At 45.4% G+C, this 19333-nt stretch overlaps 2 protein-coding genes across 11 annotated transcripts in view; one reads left to right on the top strand and one right to left on the bottom strand.

Moving 5' to 3' along the window:
- Nucleotides 1–7935, top strand: part of taf1 (TAF1 RNA polymerase II, TATA box binding protein (TBP)-associated factor) — a 23022-nt gene extending 15087 nt beyond the window's left edge. For 3 of the 6 annotated variants that reach the window (XM_013134476.4, XM_013134475.4, XM_013134477.4), the window contains exons 27-40: nt 44–255; nt 1172–1280; nt 1390–1488; nt 1601–1778; nt 3425–3492; nt 3588–3710; nt 4047–4139; nt 4292–4444; nt 4580–4696; nt 5143–5256; nt 5665–5757; nt 5850–6063; nt 6475–6649; nt 7509–7935. In XM_013134476.4, coding sequence (XP_012989930.1) covers nt 44–255; nt 1172–1280; nt 1390–1488; nt 1601–1778; nt 3425–3492; nt 3588–3710; nt 4047–4139; nt 4292–4444; nt 4580–4696; nt 5143–5256; nt 5665–5757; nt 5850–6063; nt 6475–6649; nt 7509–7731 — 1971 coding nt within the window. In that variant the 3' untranslated portion in view covers nt 7732–7935. The remainder of the gene's footprint in view (nt 1–43; nt 256–1171; nt 1281–1389; nt 1489–1600; nt 1779–3424; nt 3493–3587; nt 3711–4046; nt 4140–4291; nt 4445–4579; nt 4697–5142; nt 5257–5664; nt 5758–5849; nt 6064–6474; nt 6650–7508) is intronic. The other 3 variants (XM_013134478.4, XM_013134479.4, XM_013134480.4) reach the window with 1 other exon arrangement.
- A 5103-nt stretch (nt 7936–13038) lies between these two features.
- LOC105023898 (zinc finger protein 711) lies at nt 13039–19290 on the bottom strand. Of its 5 annotated transcripts, none has more exons than XM_010893425.4 (9): nt 18915–19290; nt 17823–17916; nt 17432–17525; nt 16773–17216; nt 16493–16645; nt 16260–16397; nt 15994–16128; nt 15528–15671; nt 13039–14912 (listed from the first exon to the last, which is right to left on the bottom strand). In XM_010893425.4, exons 3-9 carry the CDS (start codon nt 17508–17510, stop codon nt 13738–13740), a joined length of 2268 nt encoding a protein of 755 aa, XP_010891727.2. In that variant the 5' UTR covers nt 17511–17525; nt 17823–17916; nt 18915–19290; the 3' UTR covers nt 13039–13737. The 5 variants fall into 5 exon arrangements, with proteins under 5 accessions (XP_010891727.2, XP_012989818.3, XP_010891729.2 ...); XM_013134364.4 differs by lacking the exon at nt 18915–19290 and adding an exon at nt 18328–18876 and having other exon boundaries at nt 17432–17522; XM_010893427.4 differs by lacking the exon at nt 17823–17916 and having other exon boundaries at nt 17432–17522.
- Nucleotides 19291–19333: the final 43 nt, after the last annotated feature.

Here is a 19333-nt window from a genome sequence, read left to right on the forward strand (position 1 = left end):
GGTTGTTAACTACATCTTTCTGTCCTCCTCCCCATTGCCCTAGCTGAAGTGCGGAGCTTGCGGTGCCATCGGGCACATGCGCACCAACAAGTTCTGCCCGCTATACTATCAGACCAATGCCCCACCCTCCAACCCAGTTGCCATGACGGAGGAGCAAGAGGAGGAGCTGGAGAAGACTGTCATCCACAATGACAATGAGGAACTCATCAAGGTGGAAGGAACCAAGATAGTCCTGGGAAAGCAGCTCATTGAGAGGTACACAGACCAGGGACAAGAAAAAAATCTGTGCCTTTACTCTCATACCACCACCACCATTGTCTGACCACTGCAAAAAAAATCTGATAACACCAGATAACCTCCCTCAATGCCTGATAACACCAGATAACCTGTCCCGTGTCTAATTACACCAGATAACCCCTCCGTGTCTGATAGCGCCAAATATCCCCACCCTGAATGCAAAACCAGTGCCTAATTTCTACTCCCTTTCCACCCATATACAAATGGACGAAAACATGCCATGTAGAATAAAGTCATGACAAGAAGAAAAATGTCCAAAGGAAACCCTTTTTGGCATTGAGTGTTTAACTGCATTAAATGACAGACTAAGACTTTTGTCAAACTGAAAAACAAAATGGTAATGATGGGAATATTTGAAAGTAGCAAATTTGATGTAACAGGATTTAAACAAAATTAACTGGATCCCATTACATTGTTTGAACTAAATCATAAAATTCAGTATTCGAACACAAGTGCTGAAACATGGTATCCCGAAACTTCGAGAGACTTTTCTAAGGCCGTTGAACCTGTTGATGAGGGTAGGCTAGTTTTCTGAGATCTGAGCCAAGGCTTAATCACACCATATAAAGAAATGGTGACCCATGTTGGGAACATGGATGCTGTAAACACCATGAGACAGATGATTACACAGCTCTACTGTACATAGGATCCAGTCAGAGGTATAGTTTAAGGAAAGAATTGCAGGATTTCTGACTGTCCGTTAAGGAGCGCATTCTAATTTTGTTTGGAGACAACACCATAATATCAGATTATGTTGTGGCCTGTCATTATGGGATAACCACAGAATGGTGTCACACAGCTTATTGATCTTCCATGATGCTCTGTCTGTCTAAATCACGTGCTGCAGTGTAATGGCCCTTCTCTCCTCTTCCAGTGCTGATGAGGTGCGCAGGAAGTCTCTAGTGCTGAAGTTCCCCAAACAGCAGCTACCTCCCAAAAAGAAGAGACGTGTGGGAACCACCGTGCACTGTGACTACCTCAATGTGAGCTGGCCTCTCTAGCTAGATGTGTTGTCTGGGACTGACGGGTTCTGCAGGCTCTGGGGAAGTTATGAGACTGACTGTTTTGTTCTAACCTGTCATCGTTTTACAGAGGCCCAATAAATCCATCCACCGCCGACGCACTGACCCCATGGTGACCCTGTCCTCCGTCCTGGAGAGCATCATCAACGACATGCGGGATCACCCTAATGTAAGACCCCGCGCGCGTCACAGCTTCCAGGCAACGCCGGTGGCCGACTCCGCCCGCTACGCCGGCGTCTTCCTCCCTCTCAAACTCACCCGTGTTGCCTTCCGTCACACAGACCTACCCCTTCCACACGCCGGTCAACGCCAAGGTGGTGAAGGACTACTACAAGATCATCACTCGTCCCATGGATCTGCAGACACTACGGGAGAATGTGCGCAAACGTATGTACCCGTCCCGGGAGGAGTTCAGGGAGAACGTAGAGCTCATCGTCAAGAACAGCGCCACGTACAACGGTATGGATATGAACTACTTACGCTAAACTAAACCCCACTTGTTGTCGGAGTGAGAATAGAAAAATACATGTACACTTGTTTTAATTATGTCATGGGAACTGCAAGAGCACGCTAATGAGCTTTTCAAGTTATTACAATAGAACTTGGTTTTATTTCCGACACTCAACGAGCTGCAAGGCCGCTCTCTCTCCTACTGATTTTTACGAGGATTCCAACCCACTTGTGATTTGCAGATGAAGAGGAGAGGTTACTTTAGATTATTAAAATATATTATATTGTTTTCCCTTTGATCTGTGGTTTAGAGAAACACCGGATAATGTGGATTAGAGAACACCCGATAATGTATGAGTCATTGTCAACATTCTAAGATTCAGCACAACAAGATTGTCTACATGCATTTCATATGTTTAGATAGAGATATACAGTACCAGTCAAAAGTTTGGGCACATTCTCATTCAAGGGTATTCCTTAATTTTTTCTGTTATCCACCTTGTAGAATACTAGTGAAGACACCAAAACTATGAAATAACACAGATTGAATAATCTAGTAACCAAAACAATTATTAAACAAATAGCCACCCTTTGCTATTAGCTTTGCACACTCATGGCATTCTCTCAACCAGCTTCATGAGGTAGTTGCCTGGAAATGCTTTTCCAACAGTCTTGAAGGAGTTTCCAGAGAGCTTAAGCACCTGTTGGGTGCTTTTCCTTCCCTCTGCGGTCCAACTCCTCTCAAACCAGTTCAGCTGGGTTGATGTCGGGTGATTGTGGAGGTCATCTGATGCGGCACCACCACTCCACCGATCTAATGTCCATTTCTCATGTTTCTTGGCCCCAGCAAGTCTCTTCTTCTTGGTGTTCTTCAGTAGTGGTCCCTTTGCAACAATTTGACCATAAAGGTCGGATTCATGCTGGCTCCTGTATCAGCTGATGTTGAGATGGGTTTGTTACTTGAACTCTGTGAAGCATTTATTTGGAGTGCAATCTGAGGTGCAGTTAATTGCCAATTTCTGAGGCTCTGTAGTAGAGGTAACTCTGGGTCTTCCTTTCCTGTGCCGGGCCTCGAGGGCCAGGTCCATCTTTGTGATTGATGGTTTTTGCGACTTTGCTTGAAGAAACTTTCAGTTCTTTAAATGTTCCGTACTGACTGACCTTCATGTCTTAAAGTAATGACTGTAATTTCGCTTTGCTTCTTTGAGCCCTACAGTACAGACAATGGTCTTCTGTATACCAACCCTACCTTGTCACAACACAAATGATTGACAACTGATGAAGCTGGTTGAGAAAATGCAAAGTGTGTAAAGCTTTCATCAAAGCAAAGGGTGGCTACATTGAAGAATCTACTATATGAAACACTTTATTGGTTACAACAGGTTTCCATGTGTCATTTCATAGTTTTGATATCCAACAATGTGAAAAATAGTAAAAAAAAGAAATACCTTTGAATGACGGCCATACTTGTGACTGTAGATAAAAATTATCATCATGTCATGTTAGCAACAGCAAATTCTCAAAAACTGACCATATATCCCTAAATTGATGTAGTTCAATGCACATTTGATTTAGCCTGCGTGTCACGGTTTTAAAGAATTACATATTTCACTCTGACAAACCATCATGCAACTTATTGAGACTTACTGTTTTAGGTGCCAAACATCCAATAACCCAGGTGGCTCAGACTATGCTGGACCTTTGTGATGCCAAACTGAAAGAGGTAGGTGCCATCGTGTACACTGATTCCAGGATCGATTAAGACACCCCCCAATGTCTGTGCTCAAGATATAGGACTGGTTTCATTGTTGTGTGCAGAAGGAAGACAGGCTGGTGAGACTAGAGAAAGCCATCAACCCCCTGCTGGATGACGATGACCAGGTGGCCTTCTCTTTCATCCTGGACAACATCGTCACTCAGAAGATGATGGCTGTGCCAGACGTGAGTGGAATTCCAACCTGTCATCAGGGCTGTGTCCTTTATTTAGGATGCTGTGTGATGCCACTGAGAGGAATTAAGTGTAGATTTAGATCAGAATAAAGTCATTTTGATTGTTTGGAAATATTTTACATAATGTTCTTATAAGAGGGTATCTGAATGGTGGATATTTTATAAACATGGTTGACTGGCAGGCATTCCAGACTCTCTCAAACCTTTAAAATGTTCCTTAATTTGTCAAGTATTAATGTACCAATTTTGATAATCATGTTGTAAGGTGCAAATAGTTTGTTTTAGTACATTTCCACTAGACTGTTACACTCCTTCCTCTCCCTTCAGTCTTGGCCATTCCACCATCCAGTCAACAAGAAGTTTGTTCCAGATTACTACAAAGTCATTGCCCAACCCATGGATCTGGAGAATGTCCGCAAGGTGAGAGACTAATCTTGTCAATTTTGAGGGGGAAAAAAACCCAAATGCCAAAATGGATCAATGTTATGGAATGTATATGTAATATAGAATGTTATCATTAATATGTGTAATAGTGTTATTTAAAAGCATCGCTGTATAATGTGGTCCAACAGAACATATCCAAACACAAGTACCAGAACCGGGATGTGTTTCTGTTTGACGTCAGCCTGATCCACGCCAACAGTGTCAAGTACAATGGTCCAGACAGCCCTTACACCAAGACGGCCCTGGAGATAGTCAATGTTTGCAAGCAGACCCTTGCTGAGGTGTGTGTGTGTGTATAATGAGTTACAGCGAAAGAGAGACATTATTAAACCAATGAAGGAATCTCTTGGATGACAAATCATATGCATGACTTCAAGGATAGTCTGATCATTTGACTATCCCCGATGTGTGTCCAGTATGATGAACACCTGACCCAGCTGGAGAAGGACATCTCCACAGCTAAAGAGGCTGCTCTGGATGCAGCTGACCTGGATGGCCTAGACCCCATGACTCCTGGAACCTACACACCACAGGTAGCAGTCCTCACAGACAGACCACTTACAAGTTACGGAGAAAATTTTTGTTTGACCCACTGATAGAACATAGGCCTTTTCCAAATTGACAGGATTTTCATGAATTTTCTTGAAATCTGGAGATGGATTACCCAGTTCATGAAGACACAAGCCAGATAATACCAATTGGGCCTTCCATCCCTAAATTGCTGTTACAAATGACCTCTCCCATGCTCCAGAGATTTTGAATGCCACTCCATTCCTTTTAACTGCTTTTTAAACCTTTCTGCTGCAGTCTTTCCCCTCATATTACTAATCTTCTTCATTCTAGTCTCTCTTCCTGGTAGTACCTCTATAGCCTCTACTGTGACCCAATTTATTAGCTGGTTCTAAAGTCTCTTCACGTTCCTTCCTACCCTGTGTTTTTCTCTTCTTTCCTTTCCTGTCTGTGTGTGTGTGTTGGGAAGCCTGCTGATGTGTTTGACAGCAGTGCTTCTGTGAGCCTGCACAGAGAGACCAGCCTGTTCTCTGAGGTTGAGGCGTCTCTATTGGCTGTCCCAGAGAAGAGGGGGGTGGGGCAGGTATGAAGGGAGAACCTGGGAGTGCAACACGTGTCTGTCTCATCCAGAGACCATCACCTCTCTAACTCCTCCTCCTCCCTCTCAACTCCAACTCGTTCTTCTTGCAAATACCTGGTCCTCCCCTTTCAGTTTTTCCCCTTTCCAAAGTTTGCATGCTCCTCCTAACTCCGGACCATTCTAAGATCCACATCTTAAGACTAAGATGGTTCATCCTCATAACGCATTTGGTTCATTTCTTTGCATGTTTATTTGTTACTTTTTTCCCTACTTGTAACTGCCTGTTTCATATTAGCATTTTGTTAGCCGTCAGCTATAATCTCCTTCACCAAACGAGATTCCCTCTCTGTCCCCCATCCTCCTCTGGCCCTCCTCCTCTGGCCGTGTTACTCAACTTGTTTGTGTCTCCAGGGTCGTCATAGAAGACTGGGAGAGGAGGAGTCCGATGTGGACATTGAGGGCTTTGAGGAAGAGGATGACGGCAAGCCCAAGACACCAGCTCCTGTAAGATTATGAAGCATGATTACCTTTAGGGAGACATGAATAATGAAAGCCATAGTTTGTCCAGTTGATGATGATTATGACTCTGTTCCCAGGCTGAGGATGGTGAAGGAGACCTGGAGGATGAGGAGGATGAAGAGGAAATGCTGCTGCCGCCCCGCAGACGGCTCCAGGGCCACCAGGATGATGATTATGATGATGATGAAGGATCCAGACGGCCAGCCCAGGCCAGTGTGCTGTACCAGGACCTGCTCATGTCAGATGGAGAAGATGATGCCAGTGAAGAGGAAGGAGACAACCCATTCTCCTGTGAGTCTCCCTGGGCAATACTGTGGCTTATGTTGGGGTGAATTATAGGTGTGGAGTTACTATGGTGAGTTATTGTAGGTTAGTATAGTTTAGCCGGTAAGTATTACATTCTCATAAGCCATTTACATTTTAGACATTTAGCTGATGCGACTTTTCAGAGCAACTTATATATTGATTGAATACAGTATTGTGCAAAAGTATTAGACCATCTGAGGAAATTGTTTAAAGCCATTTATCTGAGCAATAAGAGTTCACACACACATTAGGAACACTTTTATGGATGTTTTGAATTGGCTTTATTTCCTAATCACCCTGAGTCAGACAAATGGATAGATTCCATTCTGTCTGTGTGCCATTTGAAGAAAGCTGACACTGAGCATATCATTCGTTTCTTGTCCGGTCCCACCGCAGCTATCCACCTGTCTGAGAGTGGAAGTGACTCAGACAGGGAGATGGAGGTGCGCCCCGCACCCCCTCCCAGACCCCATCAAGAGACGGCCCGCATGGGCCTGGAGCAGGACGAGAGCCTGATGTCATACGGGGAAGATGTGCCTGACGAAACTCACCTGGAGGACAGCAATGTCAGGTACAAGATGAAGCCAGCAACCGCCATGATCTACACATTATGGGCCTGGTGTATTGGCATCAGTAACCACGTTTCTTTCTACAGATTTTGTGTAGTCATATTCAAAAACAATTAGGGTGTGATAAAACCCTCTACAACTCTGAACTGCAGTTTATTAGGCTAAAGATGACCATGTGACCTGCAGAGTGTTGTATGTGCACAGGGATGAGTCTATTAGGCTACAGATACTGTGATGTAGTTTGCTTCTAGGCCTTGACATTGAATAATGGGCAGGATGGGTAATCCATTAACTATGCAAGGCAGCTTGTGAGCATGTATGACCCACTGAAACATGTGATATGGGTCACACCCACAACACATCACTGATTTAATGGACTAAATGCTCATCAATATCTCGTCCCCAGTCCCCCAGCTATCACACACTGCCTTATTGCAGTGATTCTAAAACCTCTCCTGAGGACCCCCAGTCATTCCATGTACTGGACGTTTTCCAAATCTGGCAAGTCTGAGTAAACGTGTCCACTAATTATCAAGCCTTTGGCTGCTTCATTCAGATCAGCTAGTTCACGGCCACAACTAAACTGTGAGGCGGCCGAGAGTCCCTGGGAGAAGTTGAGGTTCCGCTGCCTTACTGGGATACTAAAATTCTTTTTTTAAGGTGTAGTAAAAAAGGTTGAGGAACCCCTGCACTTTTATTCACAACAAGTCTGTCTGGTGGAAACGGCACTGGTGGAAAATGTTGAACATTTTGGCAAATGTATATGTCGTCAATTATATGGACACCTAGCTATGGTTTGGATGTTGGGACCCATAGACCCTTACTCTACCCCTCCCTGTCTCTCTGTCCCATTTCACACAGTTATGAGAGCTATGAGGAGCCAGAGAGCCAGACCCAGACCTCCAGCATGGGCAATGGACAGGGCTATGGCATGAGTGAAGAGGAGGAGGAGGAAGATGAGGAAGAGGCATCTCGGAGAACAGGTCCCAGTGTGCTGTCCCAGGTGCAGCTGAGTGAGGATGAGGAGGACAGTGAAGAGTTCAGGTCAATTGGGGGAGACAGTGACATGGACTCGGACATATAGAAATGTGTGTACACACTTACATTGACGCGAATGGTCTCTACAACAGACAGATGCACATCCACTGACACGCTCAGCCTCGGTCAAGGAAAACACCCAGGACATGCAAGTAACGTCATCATAACTTTAATTCTCTGTTAATAATCAGTCCTGTCTGCGATCCAGTCATTACCTCACCTATGGCATCAATAAACTCCTGTGAGATCAGTGTTGTACAGAATATTATTATATACTGATCAGTGAAACTGAAGTGAGCTTGTTTCTTTAATGGCAGGATTACATTGGTGGTGATGCTTTTAATCGTTGTGTTCCACTGGTTATGCTCTATTCTGTGTGTGTGTGTGTGTGTGTGTGTGTGTGTGTGTGTGTGTGTGTGTGTGTGTGTGTGTGTGTGTGTGTGTGTGTGTGTGTGTGTGTGTGTGTGTGTGTGTGTGTGTGTGTGTGTGTGTGTGTGTGTGTGTGTGTGTGTGTGTGTGTGTGTGTGTGTGTGTGTGTGTGTGTGTGTGTGTGTGTGTGTGTGTGTGTGTGTGTGTGTGTGTACTGTTTGTTTTTTTTACAAGGTTTGGGCAAAAACGTAGATATCTGTTAAAGTTATCTTTTTACCATTGTTTGTTTTCAGTGCCAGCTTTTACCTTGTCTGTGAGACATGGAGTTGAGTACTTGAGTGATAAAAAAACTACTTTTATTCCCCATCGAATAATTGCAGCCCGGACTTTCTGACAATTTGTTTCCAGTACTTTTGTTAGGATACTCAAAGGCGTTCAAAGAAATTGTAAATAAATGCTGTAAAACCTTGATTTGTATTGGTTTTGTGGGTTTTAGTTGTCCTTCCATTCTGTGCAGCCATTAATTGCACATCATCTATAGCCTCCTTTATTGTTCTGTTTATCAAAATGACCATATATTTATACCTGTGTGTGTTTTAGGTCTAACTATATTCATGGGGACCAAATGTACCAATGAGTATAGTAAAACCAGAACATTTTACTCATGGGGACCTTTTGGCGGTCCTTACTGGGGGGGGAGAGGGAGAAAGCTCTCTGTAACGGCATCTCGGCTACATTGGGAGGGCATCTCAGCTACTTCAATATTTATAGGGCCTCTTTGCACTCTGGATACACATGACCAAAAATTATTCCTTGTAAGATTACATATCTCTCCTGTCTATTTGTAATGATGCCCTGTAAACTACAAACCATTAAAACTAGAAATGTGTAATACAATTTAAAAACTCATCGACTCTTGTTAACCTAACCAAAATTCACAAAACTAAACTTTTGTTAATAGATATTTTAGAACATTCTATGAGATGGTATTTGAAGTGGAGAGGACTAAAACATACCTTCATTGCTGTTAGAACCATGTCTCATCATTCCAATAGGGCCATTACCATAAATAAACCTGACTAGAAAAAACAGGCAATGCTGCAAAAACAATAATTGGCAACATTTGGAAGTAATGGCAAAAGTAGCTTACCTTTAACCTGTTCAATACCCAAGATAATGTAACAAATCTACAAATTCATTATATGGGAGTATATATAATATACTCCGGTGCGAAGAGGATCGGGCGGCAGTCGAAGGCAGGGGCCTAGACAACCCGATCTCTGGACACGGAAACTAGCTCTAGGGACGTGGAATGTCACCTCGCTGGCGGGGAAGGAGCCTGAGCTAGTGCGTGAGGTTGAGAGGTTCCGATTAGAGGTAGTCGGGATCACCTCTACGCACGGCTTGGGCTCTGGAACCACACTCCTTGAGAGAGGATGGACTCTTCACCACTCTGGAGTTGCCCATGGTGAGAGGCGGCGGGCTGGTGTGGGTTTGCTTATAGCTCCCCAGCTCTGCCGCCATGTGTTGGAGTTTACCCCGGTGAACGAGAGGGTCGTTTCCCTGCGCCTACGGGTCGGGGATAGGTCTCTCACTGTTGTTTGTGCCTACGGGCCGAACGGCAGTGCAGAGTACCCGACCTTCTTGGAGTCTCTGGGAGGGGTGCTGGAAAGTGCTCCGACTGGGGACTCTATTGTTCTACTGGGGGACTTCAACGCCCACGTGGGCAACGACAGTGACACCTGGAGGGGCGTGATTGGGAGGAACGGCCCCCCTGATCTGAACCCGAGTGGTGTTCAGTTATTGGACTTCTGTGCTAGTCACAGTTTGTCCATAACGAACACCATGTTCAAGCATAAGGGTGTCCATCAGTGCACGTGGCACCAGGACACCCTAGGCCGCAGGTCGATGATCGACTTTGTTGTCGTCTCATCTGACCTGCGGCCGTATGTCTTGGACACTCGGGTGAAGAGAGGGGCGGAGCTGTCAACTGATCACCACCTGGTGGTGAGTTGGATCCGATGGCGGGGGAGAAAGCTGGACAGACTCGGCAGGCCCAAGCGTACTGTAAGGGTCTGCTGGGAACGTCTGGCCGAGTCTCCTGTCAGAGAGATCTTTAACTCCCACCTCCGGCAGAGCTTCGACTGGATCCCGAGGGAGGTTGGAGATATTGAGTCCGAGTGGACCATGTTCTCCACCGCCATTGTCGAAGCGGCCGCTCGGAGCTGTGGCCGTAAGGTCTCCGGTGCCTGTCGAGGCGGCAATCCCCGAACCCGGTGGTGGACACCGGAAGTAAGGGATGCCGTCAAGCTGAAGAAGGAGTCCTATCAGGCCTGGTTGGCTTGTGGGACTCCTGACGCAGCTGACGGGTACCGACAGGCCAAGCGGGCTGCAGCCCGGGTGGTTGTGGAGGCAAAAACTCGGGCCTGGGAGGAGTTCGGTGAGGCCATGGAGAAGGACTATCGGCTGGCCTCGAAGAGATTCTGGCAAACCATCCGGCGCCTCAGGAGAGGGAAACAGTGCCCTACCAACGCTGTTTACAGTAGAGGTGGGCAGCTGTTGACCTCAACTGAGGATGTCGTCGGGCGGTGGAAGGAATACTTCGAGGATCTCCTCAATCCCGCCGTCACGTCTTCCATTGAGGAAGCAGAGGATGAGGGCTCAGAGGTGGACTCGTCCATCACCCGGGCTGAAGTCACCGAGGTGGTTAAGAAACTCCTCGGTGGCAAGGCACCGGGGGTGGATGAGATCCGCCCTGAGTACCTCAAGTCTCTGGATGTTGTGGGGCTGTCTTGGCTGACACGCCTGTGCAACATCGCGTGGCAGTCGGGGACAGTGCCTCTGGGATGGCAGACCGGGGTGGTGGTCCCTCTTTATAAGAAGGGGGACCGGAGGGTGTGTTCCAACTATAGGGGGATCACACTTCTCAGCCTCCCCGGGAAAGTCTATGCCAGGGTTCTGGAGAGGAGAATACGGCCGATAGTAGAACCTCGGATTCAGGAGGAACAGTGTGGTTTTCGTCCAGGCCGCGGAACACTGGACCAGCTCTATACCCTCTACAGGGTGATGGAGGGTTCATGGGAGTTTGCCCAACCAGTCCACATGTGTTTTGTGGATTTGGAGAAGGCATTCGACTGTGTCCCTCGTGGCATCCTGTGGAGGGTGCTTCGGGAATATGGGGTCCTGGGTCCTTTGCTAAGGGCTGTCAGGTCCCTGTACGACCGAAGCAGGAGCTTGGTCCGCATTGCCGGCAGTAAGTCAGACTTGTTCCCTGTGCATGTTGGACTCCGGCAGGGCTGCCCTTTGTCACCGGTTCTGTTCGTAATTTTTATGGACAGAATTTCTAGGCGCAGCCAGGGGCCGGAGGGTGTCAGGTTTGGGGACCACACGATTTCGTCTCTGCTCTTTGCGGATGATGTTGTCGTGTTGGCCCCTTCAAGCCAGGACCTTCAGCATGCACTTGGACGGTTTGCAGCCGAGTGTGAAGCGGTGGGGATGAAAATCAGTACCTCCAAATCCGAGGCCATGGTCATCAGTCGGAAAAGGGTGGCTTGCCCACTTCAGGTTGGTGGAGAGTGCCTGCCTCAAGTGGAGGAGTTTAAGTATCTAGGGGTCTTGTTCACGAGTGAGGGAAGGATGGAACGGGAGATTGACAGACGGATCGGTGCAGCTTCTGCAGTAATGCGGTCGATGTATCGGTCTGTCGTGGTGAAGAAAGAGCTGAGCCGTAAGGCGAAGCTCTCGATTTACCGGTCAATCTACGTTCCTACTCTCACCTATGGTCATGAGCTTTGGGTCATGACCGAAAGGACAAGATCCCGGATACAGGCGGCCGAAATGAGCTTTCTCCGCAGGGTGGCTGGGCGATCCCTTAGAGATAGGGTGAGAAGCTCGGTCACCCGGGAGGAGCTCAGAGTAGAGCCGCTGCTCCTCCACATCGAGAGGGGTCAGCTGAGGTGGCTTGGGCATCTGTTTCGGATGCCTCCGGGACGCCTTCCTGGGAAGGTGTTCCGGTCCCGTCCCACCGGGAAGAGACCCCGGGGAAGACCTAGGACACGCTGGAGGGACTATGTCTCCCGGCTGGCCTGGGAACGCCTCGGTGTCCCCCCGGAAGAGCTGGAGGAAGTGTCTGGGGAGAGGGAAGTCTGGGCATCCCTGCTTAGACTGCTGCCCCCGCGACCCGGCCCCGGATTAAGCGGAAGATGATGCGATGCGATGGGAGTATAAAATCCAGCAACAACACACTAATTTCTTATTTTTTCATATTTTACCCGTGTAAAATATGAAAGCTTGGGAGTTGAGACTATTGCTTAGAATATGTCACCTGGAAACTAGTCTTGAAGGAGTAGCTGAAGTGGCTTGCCTGTATCTTTATCCAAACCCAAGATAAGGCCCAAGCTTTCAGTTTCAGATGAAAATTCAAACTTGCCAGTTTGTCACTAAGTTGTTCAAGCTAATTTATGCATTGGCTCGAACCTGGGTTTAACATACATTAAGACAATGTACAGAATTATTTTTAGTATTTCTCCAAAAGATATAAACCATAAAGGTCTGACCAGGTTTGGTCTGCCAAGTGTGGTTTTCAAACAGTCCCAGAATCTTGCGATGTTGTAGCGCTAGGTCTAAAATCTCTCATTTTATGCAGGTCAGATGTTACCATATTTGAAAATTAGTGTAATCCAAATTGGACTAACCATGGTAATGAACATTACTCAGACCTAAATGAATGAAAGGTTGGTCTAAAACCCAAATACCTTACTCAAATGAACAGTCTATAAAATAGATGAACTTTGTGCCATCACAAAGTAGGCCAAAAGTTCCAGTCCCAGAATTATGAATCAATTTTGATTTCACCTAGGTTAACAATTGAAAATACTTGGTGCCCTGATCCTAAGACACAAAGCACTGTCATCCTAACACATCAAGCTTGTAACAGAACTATGGTAAAATGGTAAAAGGTTAATATAAAGACTAATAAAATAAATAGTTTCATCAGGAGACCTTTATTTACTTAAGATTACCAGTTCGGTTGAGAACACTGATTTGAGAACACTGATTTTATCGGACACATGATTCCTGACAGTGAACATGATGTTGTTGGCTTTGAGCCACATGACCAGTGGGAACACAGGAAAAAAGTGAACCCCCGATTGTTTGACAACAATTATTTCAAAGCATAACAGGCAAACACGATTCAAAAGCTGGGTCCCTAATGTCCCTTTCACCCTTTTGCATACAGAGAATACTGACACACATGACTGTTTATGTTTGCAATTATTACTGGGTCTTTGAATCTGCCATTTATTGCAAGCTGTAAGATAAATAAAAATGACTTCAGATAACGATTACTCCTAGATCGAAAGTAAAAATACAGTCAAAAGTCAAACATGGAATTAGTTAAAATGTCTTATTACAACATTGTTTTAGCACTAATACTGCATACAAAAGGCTATTCAAACAGTCAAGGCATCTTTCAGCAATGTTCTGATTTGGGATTCACCTGACTTAAGGTATGTTTGAATAGCACCCGGTGATGCTAATGGTGACGTCAGGGCAAAGACTGTTAATAAATAATTAAGATGTAAGAAAATGTGACCAGTCATCCTTAACACAGTTAAATCATTTTATTTCCCCATCTTTATAGAGAGCATGTAAATGACTGTCCTGAATAGTGCGCGCAAAGTCAATGTAAAACATCCTTGTGATGCCGTGCCATGTGCTGGCTCTTTTCCGAGGGTCTGCGGAAGCCTTTGGAGCAGTAGTCACAGCGGTGGGGATAGTCCTTGGTGTGGATAGATATGACGTGCCGTTTGAACCCAGAAGCGTCCGAGCTGCTGTACTCGCAGTACTGGCACTGGTAGACCTTACGCCCACTGTGGCTCTTCATGTGCTTCTTCAGGTCCGGCTGATGCCTGAAGCTCCGCCGGCAGCGCTTGCACTTAAACGGCAGGTCTTTGGTGTGGACGGACAGGATGTGGCGACTGAGTATGAACGGGTCTGGGGTCTTGAAGTCACAGTGGCGGCACTGGTGCAGCCTGGCACCTTTGTGAGTCTCTGCGTGTTTTTTTAGCTCAGAGGGCCGATGAAAGCCCTTCTCACACACTTCACACTTGTGAGGAAAGTCCTTGGTGTGCACAGAGATGATATGGCGCTTCAGGTCACTGGAGTTGGTGCTCTTATGCTCGCAGTGCGGACAGGGGTGTGTCTTGTGGCCCTGGAAGATGTCCATGTGTCTCTGCAGCTCCCGCTCGTCGGGGAAAGCTTGGGGACAGTGGGCACACTTAAAGGGCAGTGCAGCTCCATGCTTACTCTTAATGTGTGTCTTCAGGTTAGACTGGTCAGCGCAGCGGAACTCACAGTGCTGGCAGTGGTAGGGCTTCTCACCCGTGTGGGTCCTCATGTGCTTCTTGAGCTCAGAGGGGTGGCGGAAACCTTTAGCACACTCCACACACACATGGGCAAAGCTTTTGCTATGAACAGCCAGCAGGTGGCGGTTGAGCAGGCCTTGTTCAGCTGTCTCATAGTCACAGTACTTACAGTGGTGCAGCTTGGGCTCCTGGTCACGCAGGATGAGCCTGCTGGAACTGAGGGGGCTCTCAACACAGTACCGTGTGAACTCTGTCAGCTCTGGAGCCCGCTCACTCTTCACTATTAGCTTGTGGCCCTCCAGGTGGTTGTGGAAATGTACCTTTTTGTTAGTGGTGAAGTCACAGTCTGTGCACTGGTACTTCTTCTTGAACATGTGGTCCGGGTGATTCTTCATATGGATCTTCAGGAAGCTTCGCGATCTGAACTTCTTCCCGCAGATCTGGCAGGGGTACACAGTCAGAGGCTGACCATCTGGACCGATGATCACAGCTGAGGAGGCAGAAAAACCTTTTTGGATTTTTGGTTCAACCACTACCCAATACTACATAAAGGAAACCTGAGTGAACGAATAAGTGTGTGAACAATGTGTGTATTTATTTAATAACCAAATTCATTAAACACACTTTGATTGTAAAGCACAGGAATACCAATTTACATCAAAATGTTTTAATAGAATTTTCAACATAATGGTCACTGACATGAGAAACTACTCCTGTAAATGCAGCCTTCCTTAAAAGCACATCTCCTTCAGTAGCCATTCCCTTTTCTGTCCTTACTGTGCCACAGAAATGTGTGCAACACCTTGTCACTGTGGCAGTTACCAGGTTGTTAGGTGGCACCACTAACTTTAACCAAATGCTGTTTGTTCATAAAATGAAAATTCTGAAAGAAAATTCTGATCTAGAAAGACGGTCTTGAAAAACTGGGTTGAGTGTGACAGTTGAAAATGAACCTTGCAGCTTACAGATACAAGTCTGCAGGGTTCCTTGTGGTAAATAATACTATCCCTAAATGACCGCAGCTATGTCGCATGTTAATGTGATTCAAACACGTTCTCTTTGACAGCCCCTAATAATACTCTCCCAAAATGTACAAGCCCCATACCTGTCTGACATTGACGTGTCTCTCCCTTCTTCTTTTTCTTGATTTTCTGTTTGACGGCTCTACTTATACTGAGGCTATCGCTGATCTTCAGGTAATGTGCCCCTGTGGTGTTCTTGTTCTCCAGCTTGGAGTCCAGGCTGTTACCTAGAGAACATTATTTTGAGTGTGTGTCCATACAGTCTAATTGAACACATTCAAAAAGCATGCCTGACAAAATAAAAGTCATACACCATACAGTGCAGTCTATAAGTATTTGCACGGTGACACAAGGTTTCCTGTTTTGGTTCTACACTCCAGCACTTTGGATTTGAAACTGAAAAACACCCAAGAGGTTAGAGTGCAAACTTCCACAAACCGTACAAGCGTACAGGAATTACAGCCCTTTAAAAAATTTAAATAATTTTCCACCTGTTTCAAGGGGCCAAAACTGTGTAAAATGTATCAGGAGGACAGGCATATGCTTTACCATAGGCTGCAGCCCAGGCTACGGTGCCAAAACCCTTATTGTGGCTGGAGTCCTGGAGTGAGTCCTGTTTGGCAGGGGCATCCTCCTCTCCCACTATCACCTCCATGTACACCTCATCAGCAATCTCAGTGCTGTCTGCACAAATGGAATACTCAATTAAACACTACAACCATTCACAGCCCCAGAAACCATAAGGTAGCCATAATCGTTGATCTGATGTGCTATATGAGGGATTGTAGGGAGCCCTGATAAGTTTTGGGACTCACTGATCTCTGAATCCTCCTGGCATGGAGCTTTCACTGCCATGTAGATCATCTTCTCTCGCGACAGTTTGCCAAAGCCCCCAGTCTCCAGTACCGTGTGGCCGTTGTGGAAGTCACTCTCTGCTACAATCTCTGTGCCACCTTCACTCAGAATAAATGTCAGAGAAAAGTCAATAGAAGTTACTACTTTAAAATCAGTTATGACTTGAAAGACACAACAGAGTATAAGCCCTTACCTATGTCATCATCAGCCTCTGACTTGAAGATGTAGACCTTGATGCATTCAGAGTTGCTGGCGGCGTCTTTGAAGCCATCTTCCTCATGCATCACCTCTGAACTGATCTTGAGTGAGGTGTCCTCAATATTCAGCTTCTCCCTGACATCATCCACTGAACAAACAATGGCACAATCATCATGATATTTTCTCTAACTCATCCTATTATTAAAGTCAAAAGGATTCTGTCGTTATGAGTGTTAGAGCAGTGTAGTAGAACCAACATTTTTTACTGGACTTACAGGAGATCATCAGGTAGTCCTCAGACACACTCCCTCTATCCTCCTCGTCCTGCTCCTCCACGGTGACAGCAGAATCTTCAATCTCCTCCTGCTCCTCCACATATGTCTGGGAGCTAGAGACCAAGACCTCCTCAGGGACCGTCTCAAACACCTGTTCAGGAACGCTGGAAGATTCCTCAATGAGATCTGCGGTCAGCACACGGTGATGGTGGTCAGATTCCAGCACCTCTTCGATGTCCACCTGGGCTCCTAAGACTGGTTCTGTCAGGATGATTCCGCTAGGATCATTGCTGCAGCAGATATCTGGCCCCTCTACAACCTCTGACCCCAGATCATGCTCAAATGTGATGCCCTCCTGGTCATTCACCACATCAGACTCCAGCACTGACTCTGGCACAGATACGACAATGTGGTCACCGTCGATGTGGGCCATACCACCCATACCTGTCAATGGTGAAGTCATGAGGAACTGTTAGACTTACCCATTTTAGCATAAGCAGATCACATAAGTCACATAAGCTGAATGTCAGGCGTTATTAGTTCCAGGGGGAAGAATGAGCACCCACCGAATGAGGGTACATTGAACTACTGGCAGGTAAATCTGTCAAAATAGTAATGTTATCACCTGATTAGCTCTCTTCATTGATCATTACACATACCAAAATCCTGCATTATCATTGTGTGGGGCATCTTTGAGTCCTGCATCTGAAAGTTCAAGACCACTCCACCATGGTCCATCCTTTCTCCATTCTACTGCAAACACAAAAAGCAGAAGATTATGATGGTCTTGTTTCATCTCATTACACAGGACATCTGTCTATCTATCATTACTTGTGTAACAATTTTCTAAATGTTTGTCATTAAGCAGATGCGCTGGAGTGACTTTTGAGACATCAAGCAGATGTCCGGAGTGATTTACAAGTTAGTGCATTCATCTTAACATAGCTAGGGGCTGAATAAAAATGACCACAGTACAAAACATTTTTTAAATTAAAAACACATTGTTGTATGTTATATTGTACGTTATAAGTTAAGTATTTCAACACTCACATTTACATTTGATTCTAACTCTTTTCTAACTACATTTGATTCTAACCACCAGACAAGTAATACGCTTTGTTTTGAAGACAGGGAGGTGAACCACCTGAAAAAGAAAACACAGCATATGAATCAGATCCAAATAATCTCTGCTTTATTACTTGTAAATATCTTATAATATTAGGAGAAAGGGTAAGCCATCAAACGCAGAAATAATGTAGTTTTAGATTCATTGCGTAGTTTTAGATTCATTGCGTATCCGGTGATACTTTTTTAGGTTAGAAAAGCTACGTTATTACAGCTCCTCACGTGATAAGAGGCACTTTGTGGCGCCAAAACCCCATGATTACAGCCTGTACAGGAATATAGCAGAATGTGAATTTTTTTGTGGGTTACCTGAATACACTATTGCCATGCTGTAACCACTTTAGTTTCCCTTATAAATTCTGAGAAGTACCCAAATTTGAAAGGTATACATTCACATGTACTGAAGTACAGCTATCGCGCAGTGCAGTACCGAAAGACAGCCGAGTGCACGCCCAGACGCAACCAATATGATGGCTTGTTTACATTCTGCGTAGTCAAAACGCAGACAGTACAGACATAGTACAACTCGAGCCTCATTGATCAGGATTCCTTTGGGGGGAAAAAGAATAAAAAATGCTGAGCACAAATTGAATGTATGATCATAATTACGTGAAATCTATACGGCTTGTGTAAAGACTCCAACAAGCGTGCAATACTGTCGCTCTGCGACTTTCTAAACCCAGTTGAAGATCTGTTCTACGCCATATTTGGCTAAATAAACGAGCTAGCGCTGGTCGCTAACTAGCAATAGCATTTCCAGCAGTTGCAATTTATATTATTACAAAAATGCGGTGAAAACGACAATTGTCTATATACTTTAGAAAGTCATCACTTTAAGAAATATAGTACATATTAATATTAGATGCAAAACCTGCAACAATTTAACATTCTGAGCTATATCGCTGGATAGCTTAGCTAGCTATTAGTACTGATGTTTTGTCGATTGGGGTAGGGGCCTAGAAGGCCTTTCTCAAAAGGCCCCGGCGTCTTATCGTATTATATGTAATATATACTTACCAAACCAAGTCACAATTTTTTTTCAGGTTCGAACATTCTTTCCGCAGTCTTCTTTACTAAATTAGGTTATATTCCTTGTCATGCGAATGCGAGGCCTGTACAACATTCTAAATCCTGAAGGCTGTTTTTCAGGCCTGAACCAATCATGTAGCTCGATGTTAGCTCGGGAAGGTGGGGGCTGTGGGGGAGATACCGCGCTCACTTTTAAAATGTTCTTCAAAACTGCTGCTCCGTTCCCCCATTTCTTACGGATATATGCATTATGTATTGTTAGAAATAGAAATATTTAAAACATTTGTCAGATAGTACTAACAGGCAAAGCTGGGGTACATACCAAAACTGCTGTCTTTGAAAAAATGTCAAGGCCATGCCAATCTGAAGAGCCCAAACAACTAAAATAGGGCTGACAGTTAATGCAC

This window comes from Esox lucius, chromosome 7 (genome assembly GCF_011004845.1).
Source record: "Esox lucius isolate fEsoLuc1 chromosome 7, fEsoLuc1.pri, whole genome shotgun sequence".
In the NCBI taxonomy this organism is placed as follows: domain Eukaryota; kingdom Metazoa; phylum Chordata; class Actinopteri; order Esociformes; family Esocidae; genus Esox; species Esox lucius.